At 41.1% G+C, this 24492-nt stretch overlaps 1 protein-coding gene across 2 annotated transcripts in view; it reads right to left on the bottom strand.

Moving 5' to 3' along the window:
* TRIM9 (tripartite motif containing 9) overlaps window positions 1–24492 on the bottom strand; it is a 65723-nt gene that overhangs the window by 28039 nt on the left and 13192 nt on the right. For both annotated transcript variants that reach the window (XM_070931682.1, XM_070931683.1), the window contains exons 2-3: window positions 15585–15680; window positions 8912–9034 (exon numbers count right to left, since the gene is read on the bottom strand). In XM_070931682.1, coding sequence (XP_070787783.1) covers window positions 8912–9034; window positions 15585–15680 — 219 coding nt within the window. The remainder of the gene's footprint in view (window positions 1–8911; window positions 9035–15584; window positions 15681–24492) is intronic.

Here is a 24492-nt window from a genome sequence, read left to right as displayed (position 1 = left end):
ACCACTGATAGAAACCCCATATTCAGTATATCGTGTGAGGACATCCAGGCAACAGAGTGAGGAAAGCCACCCCTCCTAGAAGAATGAAATATTTTGAGAAATATTTTTTAAAAGGCAGAATATTATATTTCCCTAAAGGAGAAACATGTTTTTAAAGACAGAAAGCAGCCCCCGAGTCTTTCTTAATAGCCCCAACAGGACTGGGCCAGCCTATCTACAAAACAAAAGACCTTCAGCTCCTGGGTGATGGGATTAAGAGATGACCCTCCAGGACATAATAGGATTAACCCACTGCCATCTAGCCACAAAGCTCACTGCATTGCACAATCTCCTAAGGACATTGTCTCACCCACCAAATTTAACTCAGATAACCTATACAGCTAGCTATGACCCCTACAATAGCCAATAGAATACATGTTCTTGCACAGGAACAGGAAGCTCAAGTGCAAAGCCCAAGAGAAGGTATTAAAAACCTCTCACTCTCAACTCCATGTCTTCAGCTGCACCAGAGAACCATGTGCTTGGTGGTTCTGCTTCATCATTAAACCATCTTTCCGATCATCCTCTATGTTTCCACTGTCTTTTTCCCAGCTTGGAACTGAACCGGATGGATATTTCTTCCAACAAGGGCATGGTTAAGCAACCCCTGCCTTAGCATGATGGCTGAATCAATTTTCAAAGTCATTTGTTATTAGTCTAGCTGGGCCAGATAAGCCAGCATTAGGGAATTCTTCTGTTATTAACAGGCACTTAGCATTCATTGGAGAAATGCCAAAGATGGAAAACCTAGCTTTTTTTAAAAAAAAATCTCTCGTCATCCTTTTAAAAAAAAATTATTGATGCAAGCAGTATACTATGAAGCAAAGCAGATGCCAAAGCTGTGGCTATCATCCATCTTCATTTTTCCAGAATGACTCCTAAATCAAAGCACGAAGGCATTCTGGGAGAAATAAGGAGCCAGGCAATCATAGCCTTGGCTTAGAGTGACAGTCTGCTGACTTTCTGAAAAAGAAACAAAGCTGCTCATCTACTACCCAGTAAACTCCCCTAATAATGGTCCAGTCTCTGGGGGGCACTTTATCACTGCATTGGGCCAGGCTTCACAGAGCAAGTTGACCTTTGGATGGTTTGCCTGTAACCAAAGTAACTGTTGTCCTGTGAGTGTTAATCTGCATGGAAATTGTTCAGATGGATTATGTGCACCCAATGAAGGGTCACGTGGAAAGGACCACCACATTTTTAAACCAACTTTGACCCAAGTCACATAATCCACTCAATTAGCACACCCTCAAGTACACACCTTATGCAAACATCATCGTTTAACTAGCGGCGGTGCAGGAGAGGTTAGCCTTACCCCCCAAACCGTCCTGAATTTATTTTGGATTAAACTCCTCCCCTTGTCAACTGTGTCATTTGAACACCGTGACTCAACTAAATAAAAGTGGGCTAATTTCCAACATCCACTATAGCCAGTTTTCAGGGGTGAAATCCAGCAGGTTCTGACAGGTTCTGGAGAACCGGTAGCGGAAATTTTGAGTAGTTCAGAGAACCGGCAAATACCACCTCTGGCTGGCTCCAGAGTGGGGTGGGAATGGTGATTTTGCAGTATCCTTCCCCTGGAGTGGAGAGGGAATGGAGATTTTGCAGTATCCTTCCCCTGGAGTGGAGAGGGAATGGAGATTTTGCAGTATCCTTCCCCTGGAGTGGAGAGGGAATGGAGATTTTGCAGTATCCTTCCCCTGGAGTGGAGAGGGAATGGAGATTTTGCAGTATCCTTCCCCTGGAGTGGAGAGGGAATGGAGATTTTGCAGTATCCTTCCCCTGGAGTGGGGAGGGATTGGGGATTTTGCAGTATCCTTCCCCTGGCACAGCCACTGAGCCATGCCCACCAAGCCACACCACACCCACCAAGCCACGCCCACAGAACCGATAGTAAAAAAAAAATGAATTTCACCACTGCCACTTTTCCAAGAAAGGGAGAAAAAACAAACAAACACCAAGGCTTACGATTACAATGCCAGTAGCATCCCACAACCCACCCTTCATAAATATTAATTAGCTGCAGCAACCTGGCCACGCCCACTGCTGCCTGTCCAGCCAATGCAGAAGGAGCTACCGATAGAACTGATTGTGAATCTCTTGACAGGTAGATTTTGGAAGGCTCTGGGTTTGCAACCAGGTGACTTTTAGTCTTTTGATACGTGCTGGCAGAACTACCAATAAGGAAAACTGGCCAAATTAGTGGTGACAAGGTTAGGTTGGTTTTTTTTTATTTGATTTATATGCCACCCTTCTCCGGAGACTCAGGGCGGCTTACAATGCTCTAAGCAATAGCCTTCATACTTTTGTATATTTATACAAAGTCAGCTTATTGCCCCCACAAACTGGGTCCTCAATTTACCTACCTTAGAAAGGATGGAAGGCTGAGTCAACCTTGAGCCTGGCGAGATTCGAACCTGCAGTAATTACAGGCAGCTGGTCTTAATAACAGGGTGCTTTAGACCACTGTACTACCAAGGTTTGCTGTCTGAATATGGCCTGCCTGTATGTAAAGTTCTTTGGAACCTCTGTCCAGATGCCATCTAAAGAGAAGTGAACCACCACTAGCAGCTAGAAGAGATTTTTCAATGATGGCACCTGAACTTTGGAATTTTTCCCCCCAGAGAAGAGGTTTGCCCTTGTTTTTGCACTATTACAGAAAATACCCTTTCTTCCATAATCTATTAAATAATGTTACTTTCTGTAAATGGGTTTTTATGCCACTTTCATGATTTTATTTGATACTGGCTTGCACCTTGCCAAGTTTGTATTGATTGGGTTTTGTTTTTAAATTATAAAACTACTCAGGAGGCAAGTAATAAATCTTGTAATAAATCAATGCCAAACATGTTATCCACAGCCAAAACATTTGAATGCATCAACAGAATGATACCAGCAATTTTATTTCATCAACCACAGGGCTAATCAACATGTCTATGTACTCCTGAGTTGAATTCAAGTCCTGGTAACTACAGAGACATAACTATGCAATTTTCTTGGCAACAGTATTGAAGTAATTGATTAGCGCTTATTTTCAGGATATATATTTTTTTCAATTTCCCAAACTAGTCTACAGCCCTCCAGTTGCCTTTTAGCTCTAACTCCTACCCCACTCCTATTACTAACCAAGTCAAATCCTATTTAACATGGGAACCAGAGGTGGGTTTCAGCAGGTTCTGACCAGTTCTGGAGAACTGGTAGCGGAAATTTTGAGTAGTTCGGAGAACTGGTAGTAAAAATTCTGACTGGCCCCGCCCTCATCTATTCTCTACCTCCCAAGTCTCAGCTGATCGGGAGGAAATGGGGATTTTGCAGTAACCCTCCCCTGGAGTGAGGTGGGAATGGAGATTTTACAGTAGCCTTCCCCTGCCATGCCCACCAAGCCATGCCCACCATGCCATGCCATGCCATGCCACGCCCACCAAGCCACGCCCACAGAAACGATAGTAAAAAAATTTGAAACCCACCACTGATGGGAACCCAAACAAGGTTAGCTAAATGTTACCACTTCCTGAGACCAATAAATCTGCTTATGAAAGCAAATTACTGTTGTGTACATTTTTTCCAAATCTCTAGATTATTTCAAAGAAATGGTCTCTTAGCTCTAAATGTCTTGATGACATTCTTTAAGTTGCTTAAAGAATTGTACTGGCATCTCATTTCTTTAATCGTGTCTCTCTGGCAATAGAGAATTAATAATTTGGGTATATTGTGCACAAATCCCCTATTCTAGGGAAACAAAACAAAAAAAACCCGTAAGTCCCAAGCCATCCAAAACTGTACTCTAACTAAACGATGCTTATAAACCACAGCAAATATGTTTGCATAATTGGTGCCAAACTATACATGATGCTTTTTATTGTTCTAGTTTATTATGCAAGGCACTGAAGGGTTGTTTGGCAAGGCCTAATACCAAATTCCCCAACCTGGGAATTCTGAGAACATGGGAATGGGGAGAGAGATGATGAAACACGCATGGTGACAACATCATACTAATGCAACAAATTATGTACTTGTAGAGGACAAAATAATATATTGTAATTGCCACATTTATGTGAGATTCCACTGCATGCATATTGTTTTGGCCTCATTGCAGTTTGCTATGGATGCCGCTGTATAGGAGTTGCAGTCTTAACACATTGTGTTGTGGCCTGTATGCGGCCTGTGCAGCTAGTAGCTGATTCAGACAGCGAGGAGGCTGGTGTGGTGCTGCACCAGCAGCCTGTGCAGCTGGAACTCGAGTCGGACAATGAGGAGGCTGGAGAAGATGTGGTGCCAGAGGTGGGGATTCAGCCAGGGCTTTCAGAACCTCCAGAAGCTCCCTTAAGTGAAGAGGACGAAGAGGAGGAGCCTCTTCTCGATGCACGGGCGCGCAGAGCTGCCAAAAGGCAGGAGTGGCTTCTCAGGAGGAGGTCTCCTCGAGAGTAAGGCTTGGGGTTAATTGGCCACTCCCTTAGCCTATTTAAGGAGGAACGCCAACTGAAGCAATTTGCAGGGAACAATTTCATTCACATATCTTCGTGTCTTGTCTTGCTTATCTTATCAGCTTCCTGCAAATTGCTTCTGGGCATTCTGCCAACCAGAGTAAGCTTTCAGTTTTTATTCTTTGAATTCTTGGAAGCTGTTAATGCAGTTAATTAACAGCCGTTGTTGTAAAAGACTGATTTATTTAGTAAACCAAGAACAGACTTTGTGTGTGCTGCGTTCTTTGGGGTCCATAGCTGGGGCAGAACACATTGGGACACACACACACAACATGTTTAATGTAGTTCATTTATTTGTAGCTTAGTGTACTAGTGAACCCAGGCATCATGATTTGTAAAGTGTACTGTATGATAGCCTGTTAAGTAAACCTATCCAACTGTCCTTTATTGAATAAAAAAAATCATAATTTGCCATTATGGGAGAACAGACATCAATGACACAGACAAATGTCCTTCTGCACAGCTGCCAAACTCAGACTGCTAAAAGTTTTAAATGCCCCCCCCTCTCTCTCTCTCTCACTCTCTCTCTCACTCTCTTTCCCTCCCTTCTACTTCATTTCTCTCCACTCCCTTGCAATTCATCTCAGCACTTAACAAGCAAGTGGACCTAAGGTGATCTTCAAAATATCCGTCTTGGGCATGGAGCTGCAAGGGAGATGATTAATGACTGAATTCCCTGCTAGCTAATTTTACTGAACAAGATTCTGCCTGACAAGTGGAAGGAGGAGGCTGTGGCATAAACCCAGTTCCCCACAGAAGGACCAAAAAACAGCTCTGTATGCGAGCAAGAAAAATGAGTCGATAAATGATCAGGGATTGCCTTGTTCTCCTTTTTAATTTTTCTCCAGAGCCATTTTCTTTCCATCTGAAAGGGTAGCTACACCTGGTCATCAAGTCAGCGCTTGGTGCCAGAGCAAGAAAATTAAGGCAATATATAAATGGTATGATGTGGTGGCCTAGAAGTGAAGACGCTTGCCTCCCACTCGAAAGCTTGAGAGTTCACTCCTAGGCGGTGGCAGATGTTTCTCTATCAGAGTGCAAAGAGAAAATATCTGCTGTGAACTCCATGTAGGCATCAGGAAGGGCATCCAGCCAGTAAATATTCAGCTCCATTCAGTCGTCCTGACTCCACCCCAAATAAAGGGATTAAAGGGCCATAAAAAGAAAATAAATAAATAAATAAATAAATAAATAAATAAATAAATGGTAAGACCTACCTGCATGCAAAAGAAGCAGAAATGTAGAGAATGTTGTCTAGAGACTCAGAACCAATAAGGGTTCCCAAAAAAGTTTGGAAAGAAAAACCTTAACCATGTTGAGGTGGTACTGAAGCTGGGTGTTGCCCATAGTAATATTAATGGGAACATCACTGACCTTTTGAGTTTTGGCAAGAGTTTGAAAAGATTGAATTGCCCAAATAAGTCTTTGTTTTGCAAGTTGGAAATGATCAAGATTGGTTCTCAAAAGGCTAAAATATGTGTGTCAGTCTTGTCTTGTCTAACTGGGACCCCTTCAGGTGGGTTGGGCTGTAGCACCTTCATTCATATTGATGAATGTTTCTGTTATATGTGGAAGATTGATCCATAGGGTTGAATGTTTTATTTACACAACTGGTTTTTTTCCAGCAGTAAAATATCTGAATCCTCAATAATTTTATAGCTAATAAATAACAAAAAAGGGGATAAAAAAACCCAAAGAGGGAGACTTGATGTTTGTTGACAATGTGTGATTGTTGAGTTAATAAATGCTGAAGGAAAAACCATTTATGTTCAAGGCATTTAAGAGTCCACAAAGCTTATTATCGGCTTTACAGAATTAACTGTTTCTTTCTCCTATTCTCCTGTTGTAGTAGAATCAGGAAGTACTCCACCCCGTCTATTTCCCAGATCTGAGTAGGACATACTAAACCATAGAATATCATGATTTATGCACTGCCATTATTCACGCAAGACACTTTTCAATAATTAATTAAACTTATGCTTATTTAATTGACCTAATTTTCTGAATTCACACAAAAGACTGGACCACAAACTAATCACATAGACTATGTTTGCCAAACCTACTGAACTAATGTTATGGTTGGCTAATAGGTGGTTCAGATATCATACCAGAAGAGCCACTAAAGGCAGCAAAAATGTTTGTCTGCCTTCACATGTTGTGATGAGGCAGAAGCTGCCTCACAGAACACTGTTATCACTGATTATTGAGTAAACCACAATTGGCTGGGTTTGAACATGTTAAACACACATTAAAATTATAAAAACAGTGGCTGGATTCCCACACTATACCACAAACTAACAGTCCACATGTTGACTTAGCATGTTGTGGGAACTCAGAGTCTATAGTCTGTAAACCATGATTTAATGCTTTCCATGAATCCAGACAATGCTAACCTTAACCTTTCTCTTATGTATTACTTAAAAGGAAGAACATTTGGACAGTCATTTGTCTGAAATGGTATAGCGTCTCCTGCTTCAGCAGGGGGTTGGACTAGAAGACCTCTAAGGTCCCTTTCAACTCTTATTATTCTGTAATTCTGACTCTGCTCTATAAAAGCCAATAGTTAATGGAATGGGGGACATACATTTAAGGAATTCTAGATACTGTGAGTGAAATGTCTCTGCTTGCAAAGAAAGGAAAGCCAGAAATCTCTTGGTTAATTTTTTTTCCCCCTTGTTCAAGAAAAGCCATCTGGGTCAACTGGCTGGAAAAGATCTCCGTGCTTTTTTAAATGCCAGGGGAAAAACCTATAATACCACTGACTCAATGCAGAGAAACTTTCTAGGGTTGCCCTACTTGTCTTCCAATCTGCCATTAAACATCTCACAAATCCTTTTTTTTTCCACAAGCAATCCTCTTTCCATCAGTTTTCTCAGTCAGCCACAAACCTTTCCCTCAAAGAGGGCCATAACGTTTTCACAGCAAATGTACATTGTGGCCAACCGGTTGTCTCCCCCTTTCAGATTTACTCCTCTGGGTTTATCTGTTGCTGGTCATTAGGGGCCACAGCGTCATCCCTCTTTCCCTCCATCCTAGGAGGTCTCTATGGCAACAGCTGCCATGGCAAATATTCAGGCCCTCCCTCACATGGACTCCTGCGCCCACTGCTAATTCATTTCAGCTCCTGCATTAGTCTGAGTGCTGCATAGCTATAAGGAGCCTTGTTTTTTCCCTGGTGGATTCAGAGGTACTTGGGAGGCAGAAAGAAGCTGAACCGAGGCACTCTAACTAAAGCATTAAACCAAGGAGTAAGAGGAAATCAATACAGCTTTGCACGCTTCAGAGAGGATTTGGAAGAAGTCTTTGGACCGCACAAGATGAACGTAGCATCTTTCTGCTATTCATTAAACAAGCCTCGAAAAAAGGTGCATTTCCTTTAAAAATGTAGTAACATTAAATAGATTCCTGATGCAATAGTGTGAGTAAATGCAAGCTTTTTTAAAGGATTTGGAGTTGTTCCAAATATATATATTGAACTGAGGAGTCCTAGGTGTTCAAATAGGAACCTTTGTTATTAGATGAAGAATGCACCAAAGACAAATTCCTTATGTGTCGAATCACACTTGGCCAATAAAGAATTCTAAATCTAATCTAAGAATACTGGGTGTATTAGATGAAGAATACTGTGTACACATATACACACACTTGCACTATTCTTCATCTAATAGCAAAGATTCCTATTTGAACATTTAGGACTCTTCTAAGTTCATGCAATGTGTTTACTAATAATTCATTAGTATTGAACAAATCAGCATTTGTTCAATAACACAATTTTCTGGCTATGGAAGATAATCATAAATTTAGCACATGAGCTATGATTGACTAGTTTGTACTTTAGTGGTTCTCTGAAGTTAGTGTGGCTGTTCTAAGACATCATGTATATTTATTTGACTTTGATTGAGTGTATTGTGCAAAGCATCTAATTGTGTTTTGTTACCAATAAATATAGCATGGCTTTGCATAATGTATGAGTCCCAAAATGCTGTCTGAATGATTGATTGACAAATTGATTATGTGCCTTCAAGTCAGTGTAGACTCTTAGCAATTGGTAGATAGTAGATAGATTTTTCTTCATGAAGATAAAATGTCTGAAGGGAAGGAAATATTTAAACAAGGAACAGGAAATGAAGCAAGCAATCCTATTGGAAAAGAGGTTAGAACAAAGACTTTTTTTGACCAAGTTTCCTACTGAGCCAGCAGATATAACAACATATTTTGGCCATTTTCAATAGGACTAGCTGATTTATTCACCCATAAACTGCAACGGTATCTCAAGGCTTGACACACCTGGCACCTTACATGGACACAGAGGCATTTTTCTAGCCATGTCCACAACCTCTTTCACCCGAGAACAGTTCACTGCTTAAATTTCATTACCCCAGACTTACCTTCAGTTTGTGTTCATGTTCTTTGTTGACCCGTGACAACAGCTGGGCTTTCCGTCTGTTGAGAGCATCAATAAGAGCATCACACTGGGCAACCAGGCAAGCTTCAAACTCCACACTGTTCTCCTGCAATCAGAATAAAATACTCATCAGTCAAAGCAACAGGAAGGTCTAAAAGCAGCTGACTTGTTGGATTTGCCATCACAAGAGACTGATTTCACTCTTTCCTGCAACAACTTCTTGAGATCTTCAGCCTCATCTGGATTTTTTTTTAAACCTCTGGCTCTTTGTTCTCTTCAGACTGCTTCTAGGAGTCATTCCTGCTGGGTTCACATACGGTGTCAGGCTAAGTTAGATAGTTTCTGATTCAAGGTGTTGGATGAAACCAGACAGTAGATTGAATTCATGATGATTCTCTGTGTTGTGTCTTCTTGCATTACACAGCAAGCTAAGTCTAGCTCAATCTACATGTAATTAATTGGTGCTAGACAGTCCTGAAGTAAGATGGCTGCTCTGATCATATTACAAGCAGCCATCTTTGTTGTGATGGAACCATTGTCATTTCCTTCATGCATGCATGCATGCATGCACGTGTGTGTTGGTATACACACATATATGCAATCAGCATGGGCTGATGATATATGGAGTCAGTCTTATCTCTTTTCTATCTTTGTTTCATTCCTATAGATGTCTTGGTAGCTAGTGGTAAGGGGAGTTGGGGGAAGGAAAAAGAAATGCTTACAGCAAGTTATGTTCTTATCTCTTTCTCTCCACCTGCCTATCTTCAAAAATACATGGAAGAAGTCAGATAATAATGGACTTATTGAATTATTGACTTCTCAATAATGGAGTCAAACAACATACATTGGCTGGATTATAAATAACCCTACAAAAGACCCTGCTGACTTGGGAGAGACAATAGAACCCAGTCCCTGGCTCAGAAATGACCAACTTTTAAATGATATATTTAAATATATCATGCAAATGGAACCAGCCAGTGACTGCCAGAGACACATCCTCACGAAAACAGTTTCCATTATCTTTGCAGGCACTAATTAGTCTATGTATGTACACGCAACAGAACACTTCCATTTTTTTTTTACTTTCAAAAGTAATTTCCAGATAAAAATCATTTTCAAGTAAAATATTAATATAAATAAACATTCACATAAGGTTTTAAAAGCATTTAAAGCTTGTTCAAAGCATGAGGCAAGGTAGGGAAGACTGATAAACTGATATTGAATCGCATATACGGTAGTTCTTGACTTATGGCCACAATTGAGCCCAAAATTTCTGTTCTTACGTGAGACATTTGTTAAGTGACAAATGTCACTTAATTTGTTTGCCCCATTTTACGACCTTTTAACAGTTGTTAAGTGAATCACTGCAGTTATTAAGTGTGAAAAACGGTCATAAGTCACTTTTTTCAGTGCAGTTGCAACTTTGAATGGTCACAAACCAAACAGTTATAGGTCGAGGACTACCTGAACATATTTCTCATTTCTATCTTACACTGTTTTAAAAGCTGCTATTCCAAACAGAAGGTGTTTTTTTCCCCCACTTTATAATATTTACTTTAAAAATATCCTTTCCCAAAGCACTTTGCAGAATCAGTTGTGAGGTTACAAGTTGCCCAAAGAGTCCCTGAGAAAGTTTGCAGAAGGAAAATTTAGAATATCGGTCTCCCGAGTCCAAACGCATATTCATATTCTCAGACTGAAACTTCATAGGATAAAATTCTGATTTGGGCAGAATTTGGTTCTTCCGAGCCTGCAGTAGTCCTATTATTCTAATTTGGCTCATATAGAAATTCTTCTGAAACCCGAGACATTCCTGGAAATTGAAAGCCCTGATTAAAACTTTTCGGTCTCTATCAAGCAATGATTACTCTCTTAGGGGAAAACCACAAGTCTCAGAAGGGATGAGTCGCATGGCGCATGGACAAAGGGAAGACAGGAGAAGCAGCTCATGGAGGAATGTGTCTCCACCGAACTGAATAAAGAAGCATGGGGGAGGCAGCCGCAAGAAAAGCGGGAATGAATTGGCCACAGAGTTGATGGGACTTGATGGATGAGACTCCTGCTCACTCAAAATGATGGAGGGAGGAGGCAGCACTCAAGAGAACCAACATCCCTAAAGAGCCAAGACAAATGATCTGTGCCACCGAAATTTAAATTGATTCTGACTGAAGGCCTGATTCCATCTGAGAGAATGCAAAGCATTGATGCAACAAGCTTATTTCTTTGGGGTTTATCAGGTTGGGTGGCAGAGAGGCAATGAGGGAATTTATACTGTGCTGGATCTTTCAAAGAGTACCCCTTTGTTCCTCCTTTCCAGCATTCTCCTCTCCCTGAACCCTTTGTTCTAGCAAGCAATTTCTTTATATATACTGCTCAAAAAAATAAAGGGAACACAAGCAGAAGACATCCGAGATCTGAATGAATGAAATAGCCTTATTAAATACTTTGTTCTTTATATACAGTAGTTTATACACTGCTCAAACAATTAAAGGGAATACAAAACTACTATATGTAACGAACAAAGTATTTAATAGGTCTATTTCATTCATTCAGATCTCGGATGTCTTCTGCTTGTGTTCCCTTTATTTTTTTGAGCAGTGTATATATTATTTATAACACAACACAATATAACAAACACAAAACACAAAACACATAATATAAATTCCTTTTTTACAACTGTTTCGTAATGGTCATCTTCTTGTTCTAGCAAGCAGTTTCTTCCCACTCTGGCACTCTCCATGTTGCCCACTGCTAGCCAGGGGTGGGATTCAGCAGTTTGGGCCGGTTAAGGTGAACCGGATGCTAATTTTACATCTGGTTTGCCGAACCGGTAGTTGCAAGGACTGGCTGGCCTCTCCCACCCCACCCCTCCCAGGAGTCTCCATGCAGCCTGTTTTGGATGCCAGGTAAGTGCAGCGCCCACGCGGAGGCTCTGGGAGGGTGAAAAATGGGCCTCCCTGAAGTTCTGGAAGTCCAGAAATGGACCGGTTTTTGGCCTCCGGAGGACCTCCGGAGCCTGGGGGGGAGGCCATTTTCACCCTCCCAGAGGCTCAAGCAAAGCCTCCGGAGCTTGAGGAGGGTGAAAATGCCCCCCCTCACTGTGGTGCAGGAGACTGAGTAGGCCATGCCCACCATGGCCACACCCAGGCAGAGAACCGGTTGCTAAAATTTTTGAATCCCACCCCTGCTGCCAGCCCTATTATTCCCAACCAGCATCTGCTAATGACAGGGATAGTCCAATACTACTGCAACGCTCTCTACATGGGGCGAGGCTCCAACTGGCGCAGACTGGGGCCACGTGGGTGGTTATGGGAGTAACATGGCGCTCCTGTATGACACCTCTCCTGCGCGAGCTGCACTGGCTCCCGGTGGTCTTCCGGGTGCGCTTCAAGGTTTTGGTTACCACCTTTAGAGCGCTCCATGGCTTAGGACCTGGTTATTTACGGGACCGCCTACTACCACAAGCAGCCTTCCACCGGCCAGTACGCTCTCATAGAGGGACTCCTCCGGGTGCCGTCAGCTAAACAATGTCGACTGGCGGCCCCCAGGGGGAGGGCCTTCTCTGTGGGGGCACCCACTATCTGGAACGAGCTCCCCCCAGAGATACAAAGGATCCTGGATCTACGCACTTTCCGCCGTGCTCTTAAGATTCTCCTATTCAGCAAGCCGGCCTGGCCTAATTTTCTCCCGTTTTAAAATTCTTTTAAATCGAAATTTTAATCTGTTTTAAATTATTGGGATTTTTTAATTGTCTCGGGCTAAATTATTTAATCTGGTTTTAATTATGTCTTTTAACTTTTGTATCTATGTATTTTATTCTGTGCTTGTTCACCGCCCTGAGTCCTTCGGGAGTAGGGCGGTATATAAATCTAATAAAACAAAACAAACAAAATCACAGCACATTGGCATTTTCTTGTGGCTAGACATGTTTTCCAATACCTTCATCCTGGTCATTTGCTGCTATGGCAGCCAGAGTGGGCGGAAGCTGGGAGAGAGGCTATGTTTAGAATGCTTTTCCAATGGGCACTAAGAAGATTTGCTAAAGGAATAGGGCACAGGGAAGGAGATAATGGTTGCCAACAGGGCAGGATCCCAAAGGAAATGGTCCACTTATCCTCTCTGTGTAGCAAATGGAAATTGTCACTTTTAGTGTGATTTCTGATACAGTGCAGATAAGCTAGGAGGGGAAAAAAGATCAGCTGCCAAATACAGATGTTATTATCAGATTGTAGAGACATAGAAGAATAGAATAGAATAGAATAGAATAGAATAGAATAGAATAGAATAGAATAGAATAGAATAGAATAGAATAGAATAGAATAGAATAGAATTCTTTATTGGCCAAATGTGATTGGACAAACAAGGAATTTGTCTTTGGTGCATATGCTCTCAGTGTACATAAAAAGACAAGATACATTCATCAAAAATCATAAGGTACAACACTTAATGATAGACATAGGGTATAAATAAGCAATCAAATCATACTAGGAAACAATATCAATATAAATTGTAAGGATACAAGCAACAAAGTACTTTTGGAGGGTGTGAATTAAGTATACGGAGCAGGGGTGGGTTCTACTTACCTTTACTACCAATACGCAATGGGGCCGTGCGCATGCGCAGAAGTATTTTGATGACGTCAGGGTCGGTGGGCGGAGCCTCCCACTGGTTTTACTACCGGTTCTAAAGAACTGGTGCGAACCGGGGGCAACCCACCACTGATACTGAGCTTATATAGGTGATTTCAATGTGTTAAATATGATTCTATTTTATAGATGGTAGTCAGTTACTCCAATAGAGCAGTTTTTCCTCAACCTGGGCCTGCTGGCTGGGGAATTCTGAGAATTGAAGTCCACATATCTTAAAACTGCAGAGGTTGAGTAACACTGCAGTAGAGTATTATTCCAAGGAGTGAAAATTGATTTCGGAGCCTGACAAATATGTTCCTTAAAATTCCCAGCCACTTTAAAATGTGTGAACTTCAACACTGAGCCATGGTGGTGCAGTGGTTAGAATGCAATACAGCAGGCTAATTCTGCCAACTTCCAGGAGTTCGATTCTGACCAGCTCAAGGTTGACTCAGCCTTCCATCCTTCCGAGGTTGGTAAAATGAGGACCCAGATTGTTAGGGGCAATATGCTGACTCTGAAAACTGCTTAGAGAGGGCTGTAAAGCACTGTGAAGCGGTATATAAGTCTAAGTGCTATTTGCTATTGCTAACTCCCAGAATACAGCAGTCAGTAATGCTAGTTAGGTATTCTGGGAGTTGAAGTTCACACATCCTAAAGTTATTGAGGTTGGGAAACACTACTCCAAGGGGAAAACACATCCATGGACAAACACATACAATCAATAAAATGATGATTTGTTAATACAGTAGTAACATCACCATCACCCTTATTCTCATTATTACTAATATTATGGAATGGACAATTTAACACAAAAGACCTTGATCTTTATTATTGACTAAGAGTCAGTGAAAACTGCTCAAGTTTGCATCCCATATTATGCCATATTTGCCTTATCCTGTAATCCAAATTTAGACCGGGGTCAATCAAGATGATTACAATAGAATGCCTTGATCCCAATCTATAATTACAGCCTGGCTGTTATTAGCTTATTATATCCACAGTCTAGTGTATCACCGAAAATAGAGATTTCACCAAGTGTCGGCTTTAGTCTCCATAGTCTGAATTTAGAACAAAGTCTGTACTGCAAGAGACTTTCCACTTCTCCATCTTTCTTTAGACTCTCCACCCTGGTTGCATGGGAAATAAAGCTGTTTTTATTTGTGCAATTTACCCATCAAGGAGACAGAGAGGTGGATAAGATCAGCCCTTTCCCACTCTAAATGCAATGAGTCATCTCTCAAATACACCCCCAACCCATTTTTTGGTGTTTTGTTAAAGAATTGGTCATCACAAAGGTGATTGGGTTATTGCTGAAAAAGAGGAGGCCTGGCAATCTGTTGTCAATGGTGATTTGCTATGCAATGGTGGTTTGATTGTGTGTGTTCCAAGCTCAGGGAATTGAATGCCACATAGTGGCTGCCACAAAGAAGAGGGAGTCAGGATATTCTCCAAAGCACCTGAGGGCAGGACAAGAAGCAATGGGTGGAAACTAATCAAGGAGAGAAGCAACCTAGAACCAAAGAGCAATTTCCTGACAGTTAGAACAATTAATCAGTGGAACAACTTGCCTCCAGAGCGGAGGTGGGTTTCAGCAGGTTCTGACCAGTTCTGGAGAACCAGTAGCAGAAATTTTGAGTAGTTCAGAGAACTGGTAGTAAAAATTCTGACTGGCCCCGCCCCCATCTATTCCCTGTCTCCTAAATCCCAACTGATTGGGAGGAAATGGGGATTTGGCAATAACCTTCCCCTGGAGTGGGTTGGGAATGGAGATTTTACAGTATCCTTCCCCTGCCATGCCCACCAAGCCACGTCCACAGAACCGTTAATAAAAAAAACTGAAACCCACCAGTGCTCCAGAGGTTGTGAATGCTCCAACACTGGAAGTTTTTAAGAAAATATTGAATAACCATTTGTCTGAAGTGGTGTATGGTTTCCTGCCTAAGCAGGGAGTTGGACTAGAAGATCTCCAAGGTCCCTTCCAACACTGTTATTCTATATCTATTTCTATTAGAGTCAACACAGTACCTGGATTTGTTGAACCATGTTTCGTAACTGTACCAAGAATTCTTTGGCTTCTTTGGCTCTGTCTGAAAGTCCATTCAGGGCCTGGGACAGCTGGCTCTGCAGGAAACAAGGAAGGAAGAGGAAATGGGAATCAAAAGGACATTTATTTCCATATACGTTTCCTAGATGTACTGATTTATATCCCAGCAGATGATCAGAATTCCTTCTTTTCCATTTCAGTCCCAAACGTGTTAGCGAACCAAGGCATCAGTTGAAGCCCAGAGCAGGAACTTAATCAGAATTGATTTCCACCAAACTGTTAAACGATTTAGTTTATTATATTCCATTGCACTCCTTTCATAAAAATGGTCGCAATCCAGTTGGAAATGTTATTCTTATTCTATTCAGACTAGCAAGATGGAAAGCCAAAAACAAATTGAGTGATCCCATGACTACAAAGAGGAAAAGAAAGTGCAGGAAGCATAAAGTAATTCTGCATGCACTCAGTCCAAAGTACCAACGCTGGAGGGAATTAATAAATTGTAATTCAGTCCATTGAACTAAATGAAGACAGGATGAAAATCTAATAAATACACAAGACAAAACAAAACAAAGCAGAATTTGGGGCTGTCTTCCTTAAATATAGTTATAGTTGAGCAAATCAGCTCAAAGGCAATATTGTACTATATTGGGATCTAATAGCCTGCTTCAATTGAAGGTATCAGATTGGGAAAGGTGTAAATGCTTATAGATACATTAATTTTTAAAAACTTTTTCAAGATTCCTGGTTGTTTTTATGTCAATAAATCTGTATATTATCCCATCCCCAACTCTTGTCACAGAACAGATAAATCTCCAGGTAGGATCATTCTAATAAGATCATTCTTATTGATTGCTACAACTAGTACTTATAATACGTTACCACAGTATTTTTTTTAAAATAATTCTTGTGAATTTTGTAATTATGGTCTTTTTAAAAAAACATGTTTTGAACGATCTCGCTCTCTTAACAACTATGTTATAAGTATGCCTGCAAACATTGTCTCCTCCTGACCTATGTTGCTCATACTCTGTATTTTGAAATATACAGTTAGTATATCCTACAAACTGAACTGAAGGAGGTCATCAGTGCTTCCTTGTAGGGCTGGCTATAAAGTTAAATGGGTGATAGAAGGTGGAAATTGGTGGTGGTAGCCAGGGGTGAAATCTACTTACCTTCCCTACTGGTTTGGAAATGTGCGCTCCGTGCGTGCATGTCACATGCAAATCTGGACCCTCTGTGCATGCGCAAAGCCTTCTGAGCATGTGCAGAGAGTCAAAAAAGGTTACTTCCTGGTTTTAATGACATTAAACAATGTCTGGGCAGGTGGGTGGAGCATCATGTTGCCATCGCAAACAGGTAGCATTTCACCACTGGTGGTAGCCTCTTGGCTGTTCCTTATAAATGCATAAATAGTTGTATTTGCTCTACTTCATGTCTTGGGTCTCTAAATTATACTGTTGTCTACTCTAAGGCCTGGGTCTTTCAGGGTGATACCCAGGGCAGTGGTGGGTTCCTCCTGGTTCAGCTCGGTTCAGCCGAGCTGGTAGCGGTGACGATATGACGTCACCGAACCAGTTCTCTTTGTTCGGGAGCTGGGCCCTCCCGTCGGCCCCCATGTTATTCTTACCTTTTATTTGGCCCCACCCCCAATCTATTCGCTGCCTCCTGAATCCCAGCTGATCGGCTAGAAGGAAAAAAACTGTTTAAACTCTTGCCAAAGGGCTTCAAAGTGCCGCCTTACAGCTGATCAGTGTTAAAAGGTAGTGTGGTGGTAGACCAGTACGCTCGAAAAACAAATGGGTAGACCAGTGCGCTCCAAAAACAAATAGGTAGGCCAGTGTCTCCAAAAACAAAAGTGGTAGACCGGAACGCTCCAAGAACAAATGGGTAGACCGGTACAGCTCTGTAAGCAGTTAGACGTAACTGTTAGACGTAGCAGTTAGGGTAAGCCTGGTAGACCAGTATCTCTGCTAAATCCTAAAGAATTGTCACATGACCATCAAACCATGCCCACAAAATAAGCCACGCCCACAGAACCAGTAGTAAAAAATTTTAGAACCCATCCCTGGCCCAGGGATACCAAATGTCAGATGTCATCTCCCTTAGCATGTGATGGGCTTCTTGCTCTCCTTGGTGCCTACTTGATGCAGAATTCAAGTCAATCTTGACTCCTTGACTTGCTGAATGCCTGGACTAGTCCCTGAATTTTCTTGGCAAGGTTTTTTTGGAAGTGGTTTGCCATCATCTCCTCCCTAGGTTTCAGAGAAAGTGACTGTTCCAAGGTCCTCCAGCTGGCATTGTGCCCAAAGCAGACTACAGTGGGTTTTTACCTGTTGCCTTCATCACTGTACAAAACTATAGCAGCTCTCTATTATATTAGGGTTCTTTTAATTACAAAATAAATTGTAATTGTTTAGAATATTAATTGAATAAAAGATTTGAAAAGGACCGTGGAGATCTTCCACTCCAACTTCTTGCCCAGTGCAAGAATCCACTCCTAGAACATTGAGGTAGGAGAAGAGCAAGCAGAGTTGGAGGGTGGAGTTAAACACATCATTAGTTTGGAGTCCTTGGATTGTCATAAAAGATCTAAATCCAACTCCCCTTGAATCTCATTAGCCTTATCTAGCACCAATTTAGTGTTGACTAGATTCTTGTATATAGACTTGAGTAATAAATCTTTCTGAACTGCAACTTAACCTATGTGCTGATCCTTTTTGCCTGGCAATAGCAATAGCACTTAGACTTATATACCACTTCACAGCCCTCTCTGAGTGGTTTACAAAGTCAGCATATTGCCCCCAACAATCTGGGTCTTCATTTTACCAACCTCGGAAGGATGGAAAGCTGAGTCAACCTTGAGCCAGTCAGAATCAAACTGCTGAACTGCTGGCAATCGACAGTCAGCAGAATTAGCCTACAATACTGCATTCTAACCACTGTGCCACCATGGCTCTTATATACAATCCCCAATAAATGGCCATTCAGCCTCTGGTGAATATCTCTGGTGAAGGTAAGTCCACCTCCTCTTGAGATAGCTGTTTTGTTAGTGCATAGCTCTTACTGTTGGAATTTTTTCCTGATGTCCAAGCAAAAACACTTCTTTGTTATTTAAACCCATTGTCTCTTGTTCTGTTTTCTGGAACAACAAATAAATATGTCGGCTCCACCTTCTGCAACACAGCTTTTTGTTATGTCAGCACAGCTATCATGTCTCCCTACAGTCTTGTCTTCTCCAGGCTAAACATACCCAGCTCATCCAACTGTTCCTCAAACGTTTCTCATAATTTTTTCATAATGATCAAGCTGCAAAGCAAAGGCTTAACCGCAAATGTAATATGTATTTCCAGTAATGCCTCTAAGTTTCAATAAAACCTAGAGGTTTGTTTACAAAACTAAAATGATGAGTGGCTTCAGCACAGTCTTTTCTTTGGAACAAAATACATACCGTATTTTTCAGAGTATAAGACGCACCTTCCCCCTCCCAAAAGAGGGTGAAAATCTGGGTGCGTCTTATACTCCGAATGCAGCCCCGCCCAGTTTCTCAAATGGAGGTTTCAGAGGCTAAAAAAAGCATCAGAAATGAAGCTTCAGAAAAGAAGCCCCCAAACAGAGTTTCAGAAAAAAAAGCCCCCAAACAGAGCTTCAGAGGCTTTTTTTCTGAAGCTCTGTTTTGGAGGCTTTCAGAGCAGGGGTGGGTTCTAAAATTTTTTACTACTGGTTCTGTGGGCATGGCTTGGTGGGGGGTAATGTGACTGGGTGGGCGTGGCCAACTTTTTTTTCCTTTTAAAAGCATTTTTTCTACAACCTTAAGAGGTTGCAGAAAAAAAGAAGCCTCTGACGATCGGCTGAAGAGGTTGTAGAAAAAATGTTTTTAAAAGCCTCTGACGATCCCAGCTGAGCCGCGCGATCATCAGAGGCTTTTTTTTTTTACTTTTAAAAGCATTTTTTCAGCTGAAGAGGTTGTAGAAAAAATGCTTTTAAAAGTAAAAAAAAAAAAGCCTCTGATGAGGTGGGCGGGGTAAGCGAGCAGCGACCTGGCCGGGGACCGGTTCGGAGGCATGGCCAGCCAATGTTATTACCGGTTCTCCGAACTACTACAAATTTTTACTACCGGTTCTTGTGAACCGGTGCGAACCAGGAGCAACCTACCACTGTTTCAGAGGCAGGAAAAAAAGCAAAAAAAAAAAAAAAAGCACAGAACTCACAACCAAGGAACCTCTGGGAACAGCTGATTGGGGGTATTCCGGGAGGCTGATCCACCTGCCAATCAGCTTTTTTCTTATTTTCCTCCCCAAAAACTAAGGTGCGTCTTATACTCTGAAAAATACGGTAAATAGATTACTGGAAGGCTAGGAATGTTAGTGCAGTGCATTTTGCACTTTAAAAAAAGAGGCAATTTGATCTGGTGATGAAGGCACTAGGTTAGAAATTGGGAACTGTGAGTTCTAGTCCTGCTTTAGGTATGAAAGATGTGTGGGAGACTCTCTCCCAGGGCCCAGTCATTCTCTCTCAATCCATCTCACCTCACAGGATTGTTGCTGTGGGTAAAATAGAAGGAGGAAGGAGTATTAGATATGTTGTCAACCTTGAGTTATTTATAAAAACAATAAAGGCAGGATTAAAAAAAAAACTTTTCAAAAGATTACCAGTTTGCCTATTGTTGATTTATGTAGACTCCTCCACACAATGTTAACCATTAAAAGGCCACATGCAGTGGAAATGTCATGCCTCAAAGCTATTACGCCACATCTAACTTGACATTTAACCCACATTCAGGCAGGCAGACCCAACACAGCTAGATTAACTACTTCACTGCAGGCAACAATGAACATACTCAGGAGCTGCCTTAGAAATCATAGTCTGTGTTTATTTCTCTCCCCCAGGGTTTAAATTCTAGGTCTTTTCGTTCCACCTTGCAAATCAATAATAAGAGGTTGTGGGATGGGAAGATTGAGATAGTAATGGAAGGAACTGTAGACTTACATAAGCAAGGGACAGAAGGGATGTGTGTTGGTATCTTATCTCATAAATGTCAACTCAATCTAGCTGGTAAAAAAAAAACTTTGGAGAGACTCTGCCTTAACAAATTGACAAATTTGTGAATTAAACAAATGAAATAACAGTTGGAAAGTCCTCTTGCAGTTTTCAAAATTTTGTTTTCATCTGCAATATTAGACTCAATATTAAAGGCATGATTTTATTTTTAACCCCATACAAAATGGAGGTGAAGGAGGGATATTTTTGTGGGCAGGTCTCTCTTGAATGGTTCCTGGAACAATTCTGAGAAGAGAGCAGTTGCTTCAGAACTGGAATTTCTTTTTCTTTTTAATTTTTATAATCTATACACTTTTAGCACTCAAGCTCTTTCAGTCAAGATGGTGCCTTGATTGCTAGAGGGAAAATGACAAGAAAGCAGTAAATGGAGCTGAGGGTGGCAAATTACCTTCACTTTAGTTATCTGCTCCTTGCAATCAATGGCTTCCACATTATGTAAATTGGGCATTAAGAAGATGAGTCAATGTAACCTTTCCCAACCTGGTGCCCTCTTCATACATTGGAGCTAGCTCCCAGAATCCTCATCTAGCATGGCCTGAGGAAATATAGTGCAATCTGATGACTTGAGTCCAAAATGTGCATCAAAAAACCAAGGAAGATTTTTGATGAGTAAGATTAATCATTATTAATTGTTAATTATTATTAATGACAATGATTACTCAATTATTGATTATTATTATTAATAATAATAAATTATTATTATTAATATTATAATATTATTTAATTATTATTAATTGTTATTAATTATTATTAATGCTGAGTAAGATTAATGAGTAAGATTAAGGGACGCGGTGGCTCAATGGCTAAGATGCTGAAAAAAACTGAACTACCATTTCATATGGTTAAAGTCCAATTTGCTGTTTAAAAACTGGCTTGTAGTAATTTTCACTTAGCTGTAATTATTGAACTTTTAAGTTTTGTTTGTTTGCTTCTTTTAGTTGTCCTTACATCATTGTTTTATTTGAAAAGCATTTGTTTTTCTTCTCTTTTGTAGTTGTATAAAAATGATAATAATAAAAAGGCCTGCAAAAGAGTTGCAATGAAGCACATTCAACTGAGGTTAGCTACAGACTTCACCACAATCAGGGATGAAAGATCTGGAGTTCAGCGGTTCGAATCCCTAGTGCTGCGTAACGGGATGAGCTCCCGTTACTTGTCCCAGCTTCGGCCAACCCAGCAGTTCAAAAGCACGTAAAAAATGCAAGTAGAAAAATAGGGACCACCTTTGGTGGGAAAGTAACAGCGTTCCATGTACCTTTGGCATTTGGCACATGATCACGGAGACATCTTCGGACAGCACTGGCTTTTCGGCTTTGAAACGAAGATAAGCACCGCCCCCTAGAGTCAGGAACGACTAGCACATATGTGCGAGGGGAACCTTTACCATTACCTTAAGATTAATCAGCAGGACTCAAAGGCAAACAAGTACCAGAAACCATTAAACTGGCAATCTCCATGTTTTTCAAGAAGTAGAGCTGCTGTTTCCTTACTGAGTTGGCCAACCCTTTGCTTAGCTTTCCTCGGCCTGCTGATTTCCAGATGTTTTGATATTATAACTCCCAGAATTTCAATCTATTAACCACACTTTCTGGGAATTCTGGAAGCTGCAGTCCACTCTGGAAGGTCTCATGTTCATGAAGCTTTCTGGTTCCCAGTTTTTGGTTTCTAGGCCCAAAACAGTTTGGAAAGGAATATAAAATAAAACAATCAGTTCCTCCCAAATTTCCATAATACTCTTCTGGGAAGTTGCCTTAGGAATATTTTTCACAACTTGACTGTCTTCTTTTGGAAAATGTTTTCAAGGATCCATTCTCTTCAGTGCAACATAAAGGTAACAATCATGGGAACTTTTGTACAGTATTGAAAGGAAAAGACAACTGAAAGATAAACTTTGGAAAAGATGCTTGCGTAGGATATGGAGATAAGATTTTTTTTTTATCCTCTCCCATTTTTCTAATCTACAATTGTGATTCTGCCCTAAAGAAAGTGATCTGGTACAAAAAAATAGTGTTTGCTTAGGTTTAAGTTTTGATTTGAAAAAAGATTTCAAAAATTGATGCAGGGCAATATCAATCAGGTAGCTCCCTTGTGATAGTTACAATAGGATTCAATGGGAAGAAGCAGGGGATACTGAACACTAAATGCTGCCAAAAAAGCCAATGCAATCCTAAATTGCATTAACAGAGGGATACAATCTAGATCAAGTGAAGTACTAATACCACTCTATAAAGCCTTAGTAAAACCACACCTAAGTTTTGGTCACCACACTATAAAAAAGATGTTGAGACTCTAGAAAAAGTGCAGAGAAGAGCAACCAGGATGATTAGGGGACTGGAGGCTAAAACATATGAAGAACATTTACAGAAACTGGCTAGTCTAGTGAAGAGAAGGACCAGGGGAGACATGATAGCAGTGTTCCAATATTTGAGGGGCTGCCACAGAGCGGAGGGAGTCAAGTTGTTTTCCAAAGCACTTAAAGGCCAGATAAGGAATAATGGATGGAAATTGACCAAGGAGAGATTCAACTAGAAATGAGGAGGAACTTTCTGACAGTGAGAACAATCAACCAATCAACCAACCAATCAACAATCAATGGAACAGAGGTTGCCTTTGGAAGTTGTGGGAGCTTCATCACTTGAGACTTTCAAGAAGAGATTGGACTGCCATTTGTCAGAAATGATGTAGGGCCTCCTGCTTGAGGGGGGGTTGGACTAGATGACCTATAAGGTCCCTTCCAACTCTGTTAATCTGTTAATCTGAAAAAGCCTATCACCTTCAGGTTTCTCTTGTTTGTGGGCTCTCAGAAGGAAAAGGTAGACTGTACTTCTGGTCTATGTTCATGTGGCATGTTGGGTCAGATAGTGATCTTCGTTGTATTATTTATGATTCCACATGGGAATCATTGGGTGGGCTACTAAATTCTGGGATGATTGAAAGGCACAAACCATAAATAGCCATCTTAGAACTGACAGGTCTGGGATGAGTAATCATCAATAGAATAGAACATTTGTAGCCCAGCTCAGTGCCTGATCATGTTACCTAGTTGGGTAATGAAACAACTGCAAGAAAACAACCAAGTTTTGAGTGCATCAAGGACCCCAAATTGAGTAATCACATTTTGGAAACAGCAATTGTAAGACAGAGAGATGATGTCTAAATATTCTAAGTCTAAATATTTTTAGCCTATAAAATGCTACTTAAATGTCTGGGGCATTAAGACTCATACCTGGGCACCAAAATTGAGTGTCAAATGGCCAAGCAGTTCTTGGCAAGTAAATGAGTCTGCCTTGCTGTAGATAAAAAGAGCAGGGATTTTATGTGCTGCAAAATATAAATCTTCTCTTCTTCTTTAGGTTTGTCAATAGTCTTGGAATCATCGAGACAGGCTAGAAAAGTTTTCCTCTCTCTGGCTTGTTACAGCCAGAGGTATGGTAGATTGTTAATCCTTTTAACAATGAGAAACAAAAGCAAAGAGAAAGTTTCAGAATTAGGGTGTAGGGTAGGCGAAGATGAGAGATTGGCAATGTTGATATGCTCAGCTTGGAATCACACAGTCTAGGGGTAAAAAGACTTTTTCTCTCCAGAGCAGTGGTGGGTTGCTACAGGTTCGTCCTGGATTGGGCAAACTGGTAGCAGCGGTGGCAGGAGGTTCCGCCCGCCCGCCCAGACGCTTCTGCGCGCACACACACACGAGCGAACTGGTAGCAAATTAAATTGAAATCCGCTACTGCTCCAGAGGGTAGTAAGTTTACTCATAGAGAACATGCTGCTAATGGGCATGGTTAAAGCCACTGTTGGGATATCCTTTGACTTTCTTTCAGAGGGTTT

Source organism: Pituophis catenifer, unplaced genomic scaffold, assembly GCF_029215685.1.
Source record: "Pituophis catenifer annectens isolate HBS135680 unplaced genomic scaffold, rPitCat1.0.hap2 SCAF_1, whole genome shotgun sequence".
NCBI classification, from domain to species: Eukaryota; Metazoa; Chordata; class Lepidosauria; order Squamata; family Colubridae; genus Pituophis; species Pituophis catenifer.
This window is presented reverse-complemented; position numbering and strand designations above follow the sequence as displayed.